At 42.4% G+C, this 15,057-nt stretch overlaps 1 protein-coding gene across 1 annotated transcript in view; it reads left to right on the top strand.

The window, feature by feature from the left end:
* The window catches only part of ttll11 (tubulin tyrosine ligase-like family, member 11), a 31,726-nt gene extending 18,726 nt beyond the window's left edge, over positions 1-13,000 (top strand). Inside the window, exons 8-10 of the mRNA XM_069673419.1 lie at positions 5,643-5,885; positions 8,179-8,285; positions 10,819-13,000. Of these exons, the coding sequence (XP_069529520.1) occupies positions 5,643-5,885; positions 8,179-8,285; positions 10,819-11,135 (667 nt within the window). The 3' untranslated portion in view covers positions 11,136-13,000. The remainder of the gene's footprint in view (positions 1-5,642; positions 5,886-8,178; positions 8,286-10,818) is intronic.
* Positions 13,001-15,057: the final 2,057 nt, after the last annotated feature.

Genomic DNA, 15,057 nt, shown 5'->3' with positions numbered 1-15,057 from the left:
CAACAAAGCTAACAGATTTTATTCAAACTTTTTCACTCCTTCATCAGCAGACTCTGGCTGATTTTAGGAAATAGGCGAGGCAGGCACAAATTAGGGAACCATTTGGTGTTAGAACCAGACAGTCTTTTGATTGACGTTTCAACAGCTTTGAAACAAATCACAGGGGAAGCCGGCTGATAAATAATAAGACTGAAGCTGCAATCGTCAATCATAGATTAAGATTGATTTCAGTTGTCTCGTAATGAGGAAGCATTGATTTGATTTTTCTCTCCTGCAAACTTCTGATGATTAACAAACAAACAAAAATGCTCCCAACATGATTACGAGAGGGTAACTCATTCATTCACTGCACAGATGGTTCAGCAGATAGTGAGTAGATACTCGCGCTGTGGTCACTGACAGCTGTTGTGCAGTGGGATGGATGGGATTCAATCATTCACAACACAGACTTGGACTGAATTCACCCCTGTGTGAGATATGAGTACTGAGTATGTGCACAATACAAACGTACAGCTGAGTATAAATGTGCTGCTATTTAAAGGAGTCACAATGAGAGCTTATATAAGAGAGAAAGGTTAATATGAGACGTTAGAATAAAAGGGAGGGAAGTGGCATTTTAGAGAAAAGAGGGGAGACAAAAATGTGGAGTTATGAGGAGCAGCGTGTGATGGTATCGGCGACTCTCAGACATGTTCTCCTCGCACCCAGCTCATTAATCCTGTGTTCGATGTCTCTGAGGTTGATTTATGAGCCATTAGGAGAGGTGAGCGTGAGAGTGTGGGTGAGGACAAAGAGCCGAAACTCATCGACACACTTACCTTTTAAACAGCGTGCGAGGGACGCGATTACAAAAGCATCATCTGCATAAAAGGAAACGATGCGTGCGGAGGTGGTTTGAGTTCAGAGCAAGGCAAGTGAGGCGAAACCTTTTTGTCCAAAGGTCGGCGTATTTAAAGCTCGTTGTGTTAGTGTGGAGGCGTTAAAAGTTCCTATGAAGTGCTGGTTTAGCTCAGCGGTTAAATCGCGTGTCCCATATACAGAGGCTACAGTCCTCGATGGGCTTGACTCCCACCCTTGGCCCCTTGTTGCATGTCATCCTCACTCTCTCTTCCCCTGTTGCCGACACGATCCACAGTCCTTCTCTCTGAATACAGGCACAAAAGACCCCCCAAAAACATCGAAACCAAAAAAACGCTCCCACAAAGTCAAAATAGATTTTGTTTTAGTTTTTTCTTTCCATGTGTCTCGCGCTGATAACCTATAGAGCAGTATCTGCCTAAAAAACTGATGTGAAAGGCTTTCACAAATTTTTATGTCCCTCCCCATGACGAGCTAGCATTGCATTCCCCACTATTGGCTGCCCCTTGATTCCTGTTTTAAAGACAATATGTAAAGCTGTTTAATCTGAATTTACAGGAGCAGTTCTCGCCCATTCTAAATTCCTACAACACCCAGCGTGCATTGCGCCCCTCCCTCTGAAAAGAACGGCCCAGCAAGAGATGCTGGAGTGAAATACTACCGGTTTTGCTGCAGGCAATGGCTCAGAGCGGAACAGAATCTGAAATATGATGAGAATATACCGGTGGATCGTCTAAAAAATCTTCAGGTCTGCAGTCTACATTTCAAACCTGACGATTTTGAACGAGACATGACATCGGAGGCGGGCGTCCTAGATTGAGGAAGTGTAGTTTAGCGAGCTCCCTGGCCTCCGCCAGATGGCGCGTTTTACGCAGTCTGGTGGAGATTTTCCAGGGCTCATTGGAGAAGCAGATAGCGTCCTCCAAAGGCACAGAGGAATTTTTTTCCTACCATAATGGCATTAGCTTCTCATAATAGCATGATAGGACTGAGGTTGAAAATCGGCGAACTGGCCCTTTAAGAAAAAATGCTCATAACTTATTGTTGGCTGACCACCGGGGTCAGCCCTACACATAAGTCTGTATGTGACCGACTGACTGACAGACTGAGTGACGGTACTTTCAGAGCCAAATAAATTTAAAAAAACAACGCCCCGGGAAACACTTCAAAATAAAACCAGTGTGTACAAACGAAGGGAGTCAGAATTCCAGATTGGGCTTTTACTTTGAAAAAGCATACCGGAAGTGTTGACCTACTTTACTCTCCGTGCCTGTGACTTTTACTACAGGAAGAGATGTTTATATCGCTGTCAGAGATCAATCGAACTCATCACACCTGGTATGACTCACGCTGATAGCCTGTAGAGCATTATCTGGCCAGAAATGGACTATAAAGCAGACTTTATTTCCTTGTAAACAAGAAAGAAATGTTGATGACTCATCCTGCACTCAAGGGCGTTTATTCATTTTGCGTTTAATGAAAGGCTTTTTAAAATGTTTAATTTCCCTCCCAGTTATGGGTCATACCTGTGTTCGACTTCACGCTAACAGCTGCTGTAGGAGCCAATCAATATACACAAAAAGTCCATCCCTCGCTTCCTGTTATAAAGGATCAAAAAGCAAGATGGTCGTTTTATGTAATAAATTCCTCATAACTTCTTTTTTAAACCCGTGTGACACACATCGACATAAATAGTTATTTACTTACATGTCCTACATTAATAATGCAACATTATCATTCATACGAAGTACTTTATTGGCAATATTAACTCCATTTTAGCTCAGTTTTTTAAATCTTTTTTTGCTTTATTTTTGTTAGATTTGTCTGCTGATGTTGGTATTTTTTATGCTTATTAGCCAGTTGCTAACAGGAAGTAAACAGTGGGTCTTTTTGTGTGGTAATCTGCTGCCTGCTGCCCCCAAATATAGCTCCATGAGATGGTAACCAAATGGACCAAAACAGTAAAGATGCAATAATGAGCTAAATCTCACAATAAAGCACGAGGAAGCCGCAGCTTTTAGGTCCATTACTACGTGCCACCCCTTCACACTGACACGTTTTTTGAGTGTTGCATTCTTATTGTAAGAATATTGATATCAGCCCCTTTAGGTTTGAAACCAGTGAGGAAAAAGGGGGAGTTTAAATCTTCAGCACTCACAAAAGGTTTATTGTTATCAGTGGGAGACCGTTTGCTTTGTGCTCGGCTGTGACTCATGCACTGAGAAAAGCTCCGGCAATAAATTCCGACTTCCTTAAATTCAGATAAGTGTGTGGACACTTTGGATTTCTTTTCATTGACACATCCGGCACCTTTAAAGACTTTGAACAGCGTGAAAAAGCTTTGAAGATTTATTCCCCAGGAGGCCAGAAATAGCGTTTATGCAGGGTAATGACAGCTGAATTAAGGCCTGGTCCTCCTCACTGCACTCAACTAACATTTGGCACCAGCCCTCTGTATGTCTTTTTAATAACCTGCCATTCTTCACCTTTTACCCTCTCGCCTCGCCTCCATCATTTCCTTCTCTCCGTCTGCAGGGAATGTTTGGAGACGTTTTCCTCTCTGTCTCTCCGGCTGTCAGCTTCCGTTGAAGACGTGTCCGTTTTTAGCCGAGCCTGTCCTGTCTAAATAGATGTGGGTGGTCCCTCTGGCGGCTGAGGGATGATTGATTCCATTAAACATTCAGTATAGCTCTCTCAGTGCCATTCATACTGCTTACTAATTCATGGAGAAGGAAACTGTCTCATAAAAGTCAGCAGCACTGTATCCCCTCGACATGAGTGCACCTTTGTGTGTTTCTCTTTGGTGCTTGTGTGCTCCCATGTGTTGACTCTAGGAGTCGTCCTTAAAGGCCCTGCACACCCACACAGATGGCTTTCACTCATTCTGGCTCCTCGGGTTACTATGATGAGAATTATGTGACGTCACTGGTGTTAATGAACTTATAAGAGAGATATAGGTGTAATCGGGAATGCCTCATCATAACAGGTGCAGCACGCTAACAGGAAAGGGAGGGTGACGTCAATCAAGGACAGTGTGTTCATGCTCACACATTCCTGAGGGTACAATTGTCCACAATGCCTTGCTTCCAATCATTTTGAGAATGCATCATGGAAGCTGCAAATTCCCTCTGGGAAAAACACAACGTGATTGCTTGACAGGTAGTCAGAGGGGGAAAGATAGAAATAAATAAAGTGTGACCTGAAAGAGACGGCAAAAGGTGAGATTTTAACCTATTACTCTTGGCATCCATCATGTTGTTATTGTCAACAAATATAATTTACACATTATTACTTTAATTTGAAAACACTTCAATCTGATGTCATCATTGTGCACGGAAATAGCAACAATAGTGATTTTATTTTTGAGTCTTCAACCTTTAGTTTTTTTTATGGCGGTGGTGGTGGTGGGGTATGGAGCCTATTCCAGCTGTCATTGGGCGAGAGGCGGGGGACACCCTGGACACGAACCAGTCAATCACAGGGCTGACACATTGAGACAGACAACCTATCACTATCACATTCACTCCTACGGGCAATTAAGAGTCCCCAATGCACTGTGGTAGGAAGGCCGGAGTACCCGGAGAGAACCCACGCATGCATGGGGAGCAGGAGTGGGACAAAATATTGATATCGCAATATATCGTCGCCCTGTTTGGTGTGATACAATTATCATATCGCTGGTGCCAAACATCAAAGAAAAGTCAGCGCTCTAACACGGAGATGACCCACAGATGTGGACAGTACGGGCAGTCCATTTTACAACGTGAATTGGAGGTAAGGAGGAAACGTTGGACAGGCATTCATGCTGTTGCCACAGCTCAACCAATCTCGCCTCCATATTTCTGTTCCACCGACGCGTCGCCATGGTGAGTTATCACTTTGCGCAGGCGCACTGAGGCAGAAATGGTCCGATCGGCTCGAGGCTCTGCTTCCACTGTGCGAAAGCCTTTGTCGGCCGACCAAAATTTCTGACATGTCAGAAATTCATCCGAAGGTGGTCCGGGAGCAATTGATCCGCCCTCGCCCCCCCGTACACTGCACAGAAAAATACGACAGACGAAACGAGAAGTCGGGCCGAGCGTCGCCAGGTCGTGCGTCTCAAAAAATGGGTCAAAAACGGGCTAAAATCGTAGGGGCAGTGTGTATTCTTCAGTTAATCAGATATGGTGATGTATCATTATATGATGCAATATATCAATTACCGTAGAATCGCTTTATCGTGATATTATTGTTATCGTGGGCCACATATTGTATCTTATCATGAGTTACCCTGCGATTCCCAAGAATTGAAACTGGATGAGAAGAATCACATTTCTGTTCATAAGAATTCAGAAGTGCTTTTAAAGTCTCTCCGGTAAAACCTGTAGCACTAATGCAGTTAGTTTAATGTTGTTGATGTAAGCACAGACAGTAAAAGGGCCGTACAGAGGCTGTGAGGTGAAGAGTTATTTATCCCTCATGCAAAATTACTCTTCCTGTTTCCCCTGCCAAGCCAGACAGTAAGTGCAGAGTCGAGTAAAAGCTTGGTGCATTTATCTTCCTCAGGTGGTTGGCTATCTAAAAGTCCGCTGACAAAGGCTCTCTTAGTTGGCCTCACTGTCTGATCAGTCCTGCAGGGCTTGAAGGCCAACTCTCAGCCCTGCTGCTGGACAACAAAAAGCAGGGCTTTCTGGACTTTAAATCTCCAAATGTGTCGGTTTAATATCTCTGAAAACTTGCTAATACATTTTTAAAAAGTATTATAATCTCGTTTTTTATTCTGTCCTATCATTTCATGACCATAGTTCCCAACCGAGGGCTGGTGGGTTCGAGCACGGGGACGAGATCCCCATGGAGGCGGAGACACAAGTGAGGAGCCCGGATGAAGGAACTCTGCCCTCGCTGTGTCTGAAGCAGGTTTACCCCAAATACACCAAACAGTTCAACTTCCTGCGGCTGGTGGAGCGAACAGCTGCTCTCTTCATACGCTTCCTCGGGGTCAAGGGCAACATGCGTCTGGGCCCCACCGCCTTCCGAACCTTCATCAGGTACGGATTTTATTTATCTAATATTTGATATCCATTATGTTCTGCTACACTAGCTACTCTTGCAAATCTGGTCAAATCTTCAAACTCTTTTCATGATGGATTTACAACAAGAATTTAAGATTTCTGGACTAAGTTGTTGATATGAAGTGACCAATAAAGCAGTAGGTTAAGTGAAAGTCTTTACAAATTTAACCTATTATGTGTACAAATTAAAAGCTGTGGACTTTGTGTCTGTTACAACTAGGGGTGCAAACAAGTACTTGGGTAAACGAGTACTCACTAAATAAATCTCATCGATAATCGTTTTGTAGTCCTATATTTTAATTATGTTTATGTGTATGTTCGTCCGTCCGTCCCATTCTTGTGAACACGATATCTCAGAAACGCCTTGAGGGAATTTCTTCAAATTTGGCACAATTGTCCACTTGGACTCAAGGATGAAGTGTTTACATTTTGGTGCTCAAAGGTCAAAGGTCAAGATCTCTGTGACCTCATGTACATTCTATTCTTGTAAACGCGATATCTTAGGAACACCTTGAGGGAATATTTTCAAATTTGGCACAATTGTCCACTTGGACTGGAGGATGAACTGATTACATTTTGGTGCTCAAAGGTCAAAGGTCAAGGTCACTGTGACCTCATGTACATTCTATTCTTGTGAACGCGATATCTTAGGAACACCTTGAGGAAATTTCTTCCGATTTTGCACAACTGTTCACTTGGACTCAAGGATGAACTGATTACATTTTGGTAGTCAGAGGTTAAAGGTCAAGGTCACTGTGAGCTCACAAAACACGTTTCTGGTTTTAACTCCAGAATTCCTACGCTAATTATAGTAAAATTTGGCACAAACGTATACTTGGACTCAAAGATGAAGTGAGTAGATTTTGGTGATCAAAGGTCAAGGTCACTGTGACCTCACAAAACACGTTTGGGGCCGCTGTTGGTCTGTGGTTGAGTCGGTCATCTCTCAATCGGAATGTTGGGGGTTCGATCCCTGACTGCTACAGTCGCATGTCAAAGTGTCCTTGGGCAAGACACTGAACCCCAGATTGCTCCTGGTGGCAGAGCCATCAGTTATGAATGGGCGTAGATCTGATTGGAGTTTGGCACTTAGGCCTTTGCCATCAGTGTGTGAATGAATGAATGAGTGAGTGAATGTGAGTGCAGTCCATTTACCATTTAGTTTTGTGTCCATAACTCAAGAATTCATATGCTAATTATGACAAAATTTCTGATAGGTTTAAAATGATGAAATTATGACATTTTATACCCAAAAGATTATAGGTCAACTTCCCTGTGACAGCATAATGCTTCATATTGTCACTCCAATCCAATCCATATTGATTTAGACCCCAAGGTACTTGTATGAATCTGCCCTTTTCACTTCCTCTCACTGGATGACAACCAGGACAGGGGGCCTCCTGTCCTCTGGTAATCAACAACAAGCTCTTTGATCTTGCTAATATTGAATTTAAGGTGATGATAATTGCATCATGTGACAAAGCTCTTTACTCTCTCCTCCTCTGGGAAAAAAAGAAACTACAAAGCGATTACTCGAGTAATCATATCAGCGATGGGACGAGTAATCGTTTAGAGAAAATGTTGAATTTCTGCTTCCCTAGTTACAACATTCGTGTCTTATTTGTAAAACCCACATCCTGTTCTCCACTGAGGATATAGATGGAGGACTTGTTTAAATACAGCCTTATAAATCTTTGCATGTAGCAGTTACTCTGCTTAAGGATTTGCAGAGGGTTAAACTGACTAACAACCATTCAGCATTCTGCTACACAACACAACAGGCACAGACAACAACCCCTATTAGCTTTCCTGAAGAAGCCTCTCTCTTATCTAACACACAAGCGTAAACACACATCGTGTCCTGCTCCTTAGCTTGTTGAACAAGCCAACAAACAAGACATCACGATGGGAAAGTGCGCTACATTTTGCAGCAGCAGCTAATTAGCTATTTAGCCTGCGAACTAAGACAGCTAATTAGCAGCACATTAAACAGCATATATACTTACATGCAAATATCACTTGGGGTCTGTTTAGATACTGAGGTGGTTGTTAGTCTGTGTTACTATGTAAGTTTGTTCACTAGCCTGTTGTCCCCTGCCGCTGCTGTCAATCAAACACTGACACGCCCCTAAAGCTGATAGATGACCTTTTCCTTTGATGTTTAAAATTAATAAGTAACACATTAAAAAACGTGAAAATTAATTATAAATGTGATTAAAGTTGAACTTTAACTTGTGGACTGCTAATAAGACTTTGTAATTGTTTTCAGGACCTGTAAACTGAGCAACAGTAACTTCACCATGGCTTCAGTGGACATCCTCTACATCGACATCACACGTCGTTGGTCAGGAGCGGTGGCCGATTCTCGAGAAGCAGGTTACATGCACACACGGACACACACACACACACACACACACACACACACACACACATGTTCGAAAACTAAACCCCCACAAAGAAACAACATTTAGAGGACAGAGATCCGGGCATCCTCGACACTCGGAGCAAATAACGTGCGGGGGGATAATTGCGTGTCATTCTTTGTCAGATTCCCTTCTGACACGCCGTTGCTGTAATTGAAATGAGCCGAGATCACAATGTGACAGCAAAGAGAGGATCCGACATGAATTATTCACACTTTGCACCTTGCGAGGAATGTTTGCGAGACGAAGCGGATGGATGGATGGAGATCACATGGAGCGGGATGGAGGGGCCTGTGCGGAGGAGATTGTGGGCTGAATTTAGATCGAGCTCATACGTATTCAGGCAGACTGAAGTCGGAGTCTGTTAGTTCTGTGTGTGCGCATCGGAGGATTTGTAGAGAATCAAGACGAGGCAGAGTACTTGTGTTTGAAAATGATAACTTTTTGAAACGGAAACTTTGAGAGGGATATGCGGCAAAGTTTTCAGAGGACACGTGAAGGAACATTTGGTTTTGTGTTGGACTCCTCTTCTAATTTAAAATCCATAGCAAATGACCTCCCAGTTCTTTCCGTTAGTCCAGTGTCAATTGGCGTCTCATAATTTCTTTTGCAGACATGAAATTTACATTTTTGTACACATTTTTGACTTCCTCCTCTGAGTCAAACAACAGAGGCCGCAGTAGAAAATAGTCAGAGAATTCAAACAGTTCATTCTTTGACCTTCAGTTAAAAATAACTGTTTACAATAACAGGACTCTGAAATATAAAGTGGAAAACGAAGTGTCTTAGGGCCTAATTCACTAAAGGATTGCGCAGCTTTTGCGCCGGTTAAACCTGAGCAAATGACACACAAAGACTCCGCCTCGTTCTCCGAGCACACGCAGAGGGTTGAGTGCACTCCAAAGTGCGCTGGAGATTGAACAGCGTCTCGCTCCAGAGCTGTTTGCGCATATTTAAATGAGTCATTATGCAAACATTCGGGTCAAATTTGGCCCCTTTCTATGTAAATTAGCCTCGTGACAAAAAGCACCTCATTCACAAACGGCAGCGCTAACAGCACCGCGCAGTTAGAGTGAAAATATGACCTCCTGCAGAGAGCTGGTGGTAACTGCGACGCAGTGTCACGCTCTGAGTTCACACTGATCATGACAACAATTCCACCTTTTGTGTGATCAAAGTATCAAAGTATTTGTCTGTGAAAACAATCTGTCAATTGTCATTATTATTATATTCGGGAGACCAATCAGTCCGGTGCTGTGTGAGGGTCGACCCCTATATGGACGAGCTGCTGTTGCGCGCTGGTTTAAAAAATAAAGCTCCGTTCGAACAGTTAAACTCGTGAACACCTGTCGAGTCTGGACTTCTGTGCATGAAGTTGGGGGGCCTGAGAGCGCAGCACCACACAGCAGAGAGTGGAGATGCAGACAGCAGAATCAGACATCAGACACAAAACAACAGCAAACTGAACAGGTCTGTAAAACTTCATGGGCGTGTTAGCGCTTAAATATCATCAGTGCAATTTGCTTTGTTAATCGGACCTTGAGACGGAGCAGAGAGCGGATGCTAATGATGCGCAATTTATGGAGCTATCAGCGGCCACAATCCATTCTAAGTGAATTCCCCCTTTGTGTTTTTCTCAGCCAACTTCGAGCTACGTGGTTTTACCAAATAGAAACACAAGTAAACAATCCGTTCACATGGCGAGCACGTTCGCCTCCATAGTTGACTTTCCAATCTCTCTCCATCCAACCTGCGCCCCTTCAGCATCCCTCTGCCCGTGTGCTTTTACTGCTTACAATTTAATGAGATGATAATGTCATCTAAATGTCAAAAGCCAGCCCTGTTGACCTTTACTGATTATCATAATATGTATTCCTTTCACTTTTAAGGACCTAGTTTGACATTTTGGGAAAGCTGCTCATTTGCTTTCTTTTAGAGAGTTAGAGGAGAAGATCTTTAGCACTTTCATAGTCCATTAAGTTTAAGATAAGAGCCAGCAGACGGTTAGCTTAGCTTAGCACAAATAAAACAGGGACACGGCTAGTATGGCTCAGTCAAAAAGTTACACAATCCACCTGCCAGCATCTTTAAAGCTCTCTAACAGCATATAAACCCCAGAAAACGTTGAATTTTCAGACTTAGAAATATATTTTTAATCACACATGTTAACTTAATTTGTGAGACTTCTGTGCTGGATGGTGGATTATGTAACCATTGGACAAAGCAAGGCTAGCTGGTTCCCCTTGTTTCCGGTCTGTATGCCAAGCTAAGCTAACCATCTGCCTGAGTTGGCTTTATATTTTTTCATACCAACCTTCTCAACAAACTACCGTCCAGAAAGCACATAATTATATTTGACTGTGATACAAGTTTCTGGGGGATTACACATTATTCCTTTATTCCTATTTCTGTTGAGCAACATTATTTCACTTGTAAAAGGTGTTTTCTTTTCAAGCTTTACCTCAACCTCTCTTCCTGTTTTTCAGGTATGGGACTCCAAGCCTTCGTCGAAGCCTTTTTCTTCCTGGCAGGTCGCAGGTTCAAATCCCTGGTGCTGAGAGAGCAGGTCGTGTCCCTGCTGGAGCTGTGCGAGGCTCAGCTCGAGTCCCAGTCGAGCGTGGAGGACAGACGCTCCGTGAGCTGCAGCCGGGCGCTGCCGCGGACCGCCAAGACTCAGACGCACGGCCTCACCGCCAACCCTCAGCTCAACTCCCCGGCTCCCCTGCGGAGGGCGGCCAGCCAGGACTACCGTCTGCATCAGAGACTCAAACCGCGCACACTCAGGGCCAACGTGGAGAACTGATGGTAGCCTCCTCTGCGGGAGCAGGGAGATTTGGTATCAATCTTTCCCTCTGCTGCTCCTGCAGGAGGATGATGGGAGCTGAGAGGACGACTAGCTTGACCCCTGCTGGCTGTCTTGCAGGAACACTCTGCTCAGCCTGATTGCGTCTTTTTTTCAGAGGAGGGAGATGTCTGCGGGGGGAGTTGGAGTGGATATAAAATGATGGATATAAGAAGGTTGGGGCCCTCCTGGTGTGATCATATAGGAGCTGTGTGGTCCAATCAGGAGGAAGAGAAGGATTCTACAGGGCAGCTATTCGCTCCCCTTCACCTTTATCTGGCAACACGTACACTGAAACAAACTCTCTGTTCAGGGAAACATTAGTCTTCACGTTAATGCATTTACACTCATTCATAACGGGTGTGAGGGAGTGTCCTTACTAAGTGTTCTATACTCTTGAATTTGCACAACAACTCTTTGAACTCAAACATTTGCACAGAAATGGATGTGAGGGTGACTGAGCTGCATTTGTGCGGACCTATTGTGACCGTTTGAATGTGTGCGTGTGCGTGTGTGTACTGTGCTGTATTTTATTTGTGTTTAGCTCAATAGTGAAAGTCTATTTACAGCCAGTGGCTCAGCTGTGCGTCCGAGCTCTGAGAGCCCATTAGCGACGAGTTAAGTGAGTAAGTATTCAAAGGGAAAAGGCCACGGCGCCACTTATCCTCTTTCAGTTCAGCAGATATTCCAGTCAGGCAGCTCCAGACCTCCAGCTAACATGTTTGTAGGACGATGAGTTTAAAGCCACACAACTGCCATCGGGAATTCATTATTACTGACATGATTGCATGGCACACGATTTCACTGTCTTCTGCATTGTTTCAGACGGCTTTGTAACCAAACCCTTTGTGTAAGCAGCTGTCGGGTACACAAAAATAAGGACGTGAAAAGGTTAAGAATTTACACGACTACGACGGAGTAATAGGGCCACATCGAGGGGAAAAAATGATCTAAGATTTTGAGAATAAAGTCGTAATTTTAGGCTATGGTTAGCCTACATCTTATTTTGAAGGGAAACATCAGAAGAGCAGGCAGATGCCTGTGCTAAAATGACGAGACATTTTCAAATCAAATCACTTTAAGAGTCCTGATAGTTTTGACAAAGCGGTGCTGATGTTCCAAAAGATTAAATATTTCGTATTTCTGAAACCAATACTAATGTATTGATATTTAGCCATTTAGTGTCCTTGCGCATTTCTAAGAGATCTCACACGTTCTCGCGAGGTACATGTATGCTTTGCTTCCATGCTACTGGGCGTGTTTAGTAAATACAACTCAGGCTAAAGTTGTGTTAAGCCTCCTGTGCGATCATTAACAAGCATAACTTGACAAGATCACTGTGAAGTTATACTAAACATGTTCCTCATTTAAGTGCAGGCGGCCGGCTGCTCTTCTGACATTTCCCATCATTATCATATTTAGGCTAACAACAGTCTAAAATTACGACTTTATTCTCATAAAATTAACGACTTTATTCTCGTAATATTCCGACTTTCTTCTCTTATGACTTTATTCTCTAAAAATTCCGTCTTTTCTCTCGTAATCTCAGATCTTTTTTCTTTAATGTGGCTCCACTCCGTCGTACACTACAGTTACTCCGATTTGAATTGTATTTTTTTGTTTTCTCACTCTAAGATATTTAAATGAACTTGTCACAATCAGAACGAGAATAAAGTGTGGTGTGTTACACTTATAAAACACTGGTATTCACAAACATATTTAATGCAGTATGTACCTGATCACAGTTGGTATATTTAAGGTTATTTACAGTGATTGATCCTCTGAAATTATAACTGCAAAAAATAAAATACATTTTGCTCTTTAAACTGTATTCAGTCTTTCATTTAATTTTATTTCTTTATATATTTTATCTAATTAAGTGTATTTATGTTGGAGAAATGAATGCAAAGGCTAAAACACACAGCACCACTCGTGTGTTCACCATCATTGTCCTCCCTCAGAGTGATTTCCCACATGGGCTCATTAAAGGGCACCGTTTGTCACATCATTAGGGGATGTTATGTCATGTAATGGCAGCACTGTTGGCAGTTTGCGCTATTTACATCTCCATCTTCAACGGGGCTGATAGATGAGACTGAAATAGGTATGTCAGATATGTTACACACACTACAGCCTGCCAATGTTGCCTCGACCTTCTGTTGCCGTGGCTGTTGCTCCATTGTCTTTTGCCTCGTTGCTGCCCAGCGGTTCGACAGCTGAGGTGTCCATCAGATTAAAATAAGTATTCCAATGACATTTATGTGCTTATTTTTTACAGGTCAGTTAAAAACTCAAACAAACTGATCTAACATTTTCACCTAACTGACAACATCCGTGATTTGTTTCAGTCAAAACTAACCAAACACAGGGCGATGGTTTAGCTCAGCTGTTAAATTGGCAGCCATAGCCCTCAGTGCAGCGGCCCGGGTGCAACTCCATCCCTTGGCCCCTTTCTGTGAGCCTCCCCCGTTTCCAACACTATCCACTGTCCTCTATATAAAGAAAGGCATAAAAGGCCCAAAACATAATGATAACCAAAATGATATGGCAATGCTTGCAAGTAGCACGAGTATCACAGACAGCCCAAACTGTTTCTAGGGGTCACTAAGAAGTGATAGAGCCCAACTATTGTCGACTACTTTTAGCTTGTCTGTATTTAGTTTTTCAAATATTTTTTACTTTGAAGCTTTTTTCAAACTGTTGAGCTTGTTTTGTATGGACTTAATTTTTGTCTGTATTATGCAGTCAAATAGAAAAGGTTTGAAAGCAAAACTTTTGACACTGCAATCAAAAAATTAATTTGAGAGCGAAACTGTCGATGCTGCAATCAATAAAATGTTTTATTGCAAATAAATTTGTGATTATAAATGTATCAATGCAAAAAAAGTTAAAAGTTAAGGTTTTATTTGCAAATCCAAAAGTTTTGTTTGCAAATCCAAAAGTTTTATTTGCAAATCCAAAAGTTTGGTTTGAAAATCCAAAAGTTTTGTTTAAAAATCTAAAAGTTTTATTTGCAAATCCAAAAGTTTTATTTGCAAATCCAAAAGTTTGGTTTGAAAATCCAAAAGTTTTGTTTAAAAATCGAAATGTTTAGTTTGAAAATTCAAAAGTTTTATTTGCAAATCCAAAAGTTTTGTTTAAAAATCAAAATGTTTAGTTTGAAAATTCAAAAGTTTTGCTTGCAAATCCAAAAGTTTTGTTTAAAAATCTAAAAGTTTTATTTGCCGTTGAGCTGAATCTTGTGGGCTTAAGACACGTCTCTAGGTCCCGCCCACGAGATTCAGCTCCACGGCAAGCAAAACTTTTGGATTTGCAAACAAAACTTTTCATTTTTTGATTGCAGTGTGGAAAGTTTTGCTTTCAAACCTATTTTGTTTGATTGCATGATAAAGACACAAAATGAACTCCATAGTCTTGTGTGTTAAGTATGGTACTATGGTACTTAATGGTATTTATTTCAGTATTTAGTTACCTTCCACCACTCATAGATATCACCCACCTTTATATGCACTTTTACATCTTTTACATTGTAGTTTTCAAAAGTCTCACAACACTCGCGGCTCTGGCCTTCCCGTTTGGGGATGTTTTGGAGTGGATTTAAAGTGTGCTCTCCTTGGCTAGTTCCACCGCACTCGGCAGGGAATCAACCTCGCAGTCAACAAGTGGCTTAATTATGTGGTTATGTTTTGTAGCCTTTGATACTTCTGAGTAATGATTCGGAGACTAGTAGCTTGTTTTATTAGCCTGATGTCCTAAATGCATGCCTTTCTCCCCGGGGTCCCTGTTCCACTTGGACAAAGAAACAAGTGTGCCTCACAGGGAGCAATTAACATCACAGGAGCTTCTCTTTTAAAGTACACATGAAGAGGATCTGCTGGTAATG

The sequence above is a fragment of the Semicossyphus pulcher genome, unplaced genomic scaffold (assembly GCF_022749685.1).
Source record: "Semicossyphus pulcher isolate SPU_LCO1_2020_fin unplaced genomic scaffold, fSemPul1.0.p SCAF_22, whole genome shotgun sequence".
NCBI classification, from domain to species: domain Eukaryota; kingdom Metazoa; phylum Chordata; class Actinopteri; order Labriformes; family Labridae; genus Semicossyphus; species Semicossyphus pulcher.
This window is presented reverse-complemented; position numbering and strand designations above follow the sequence as displayed.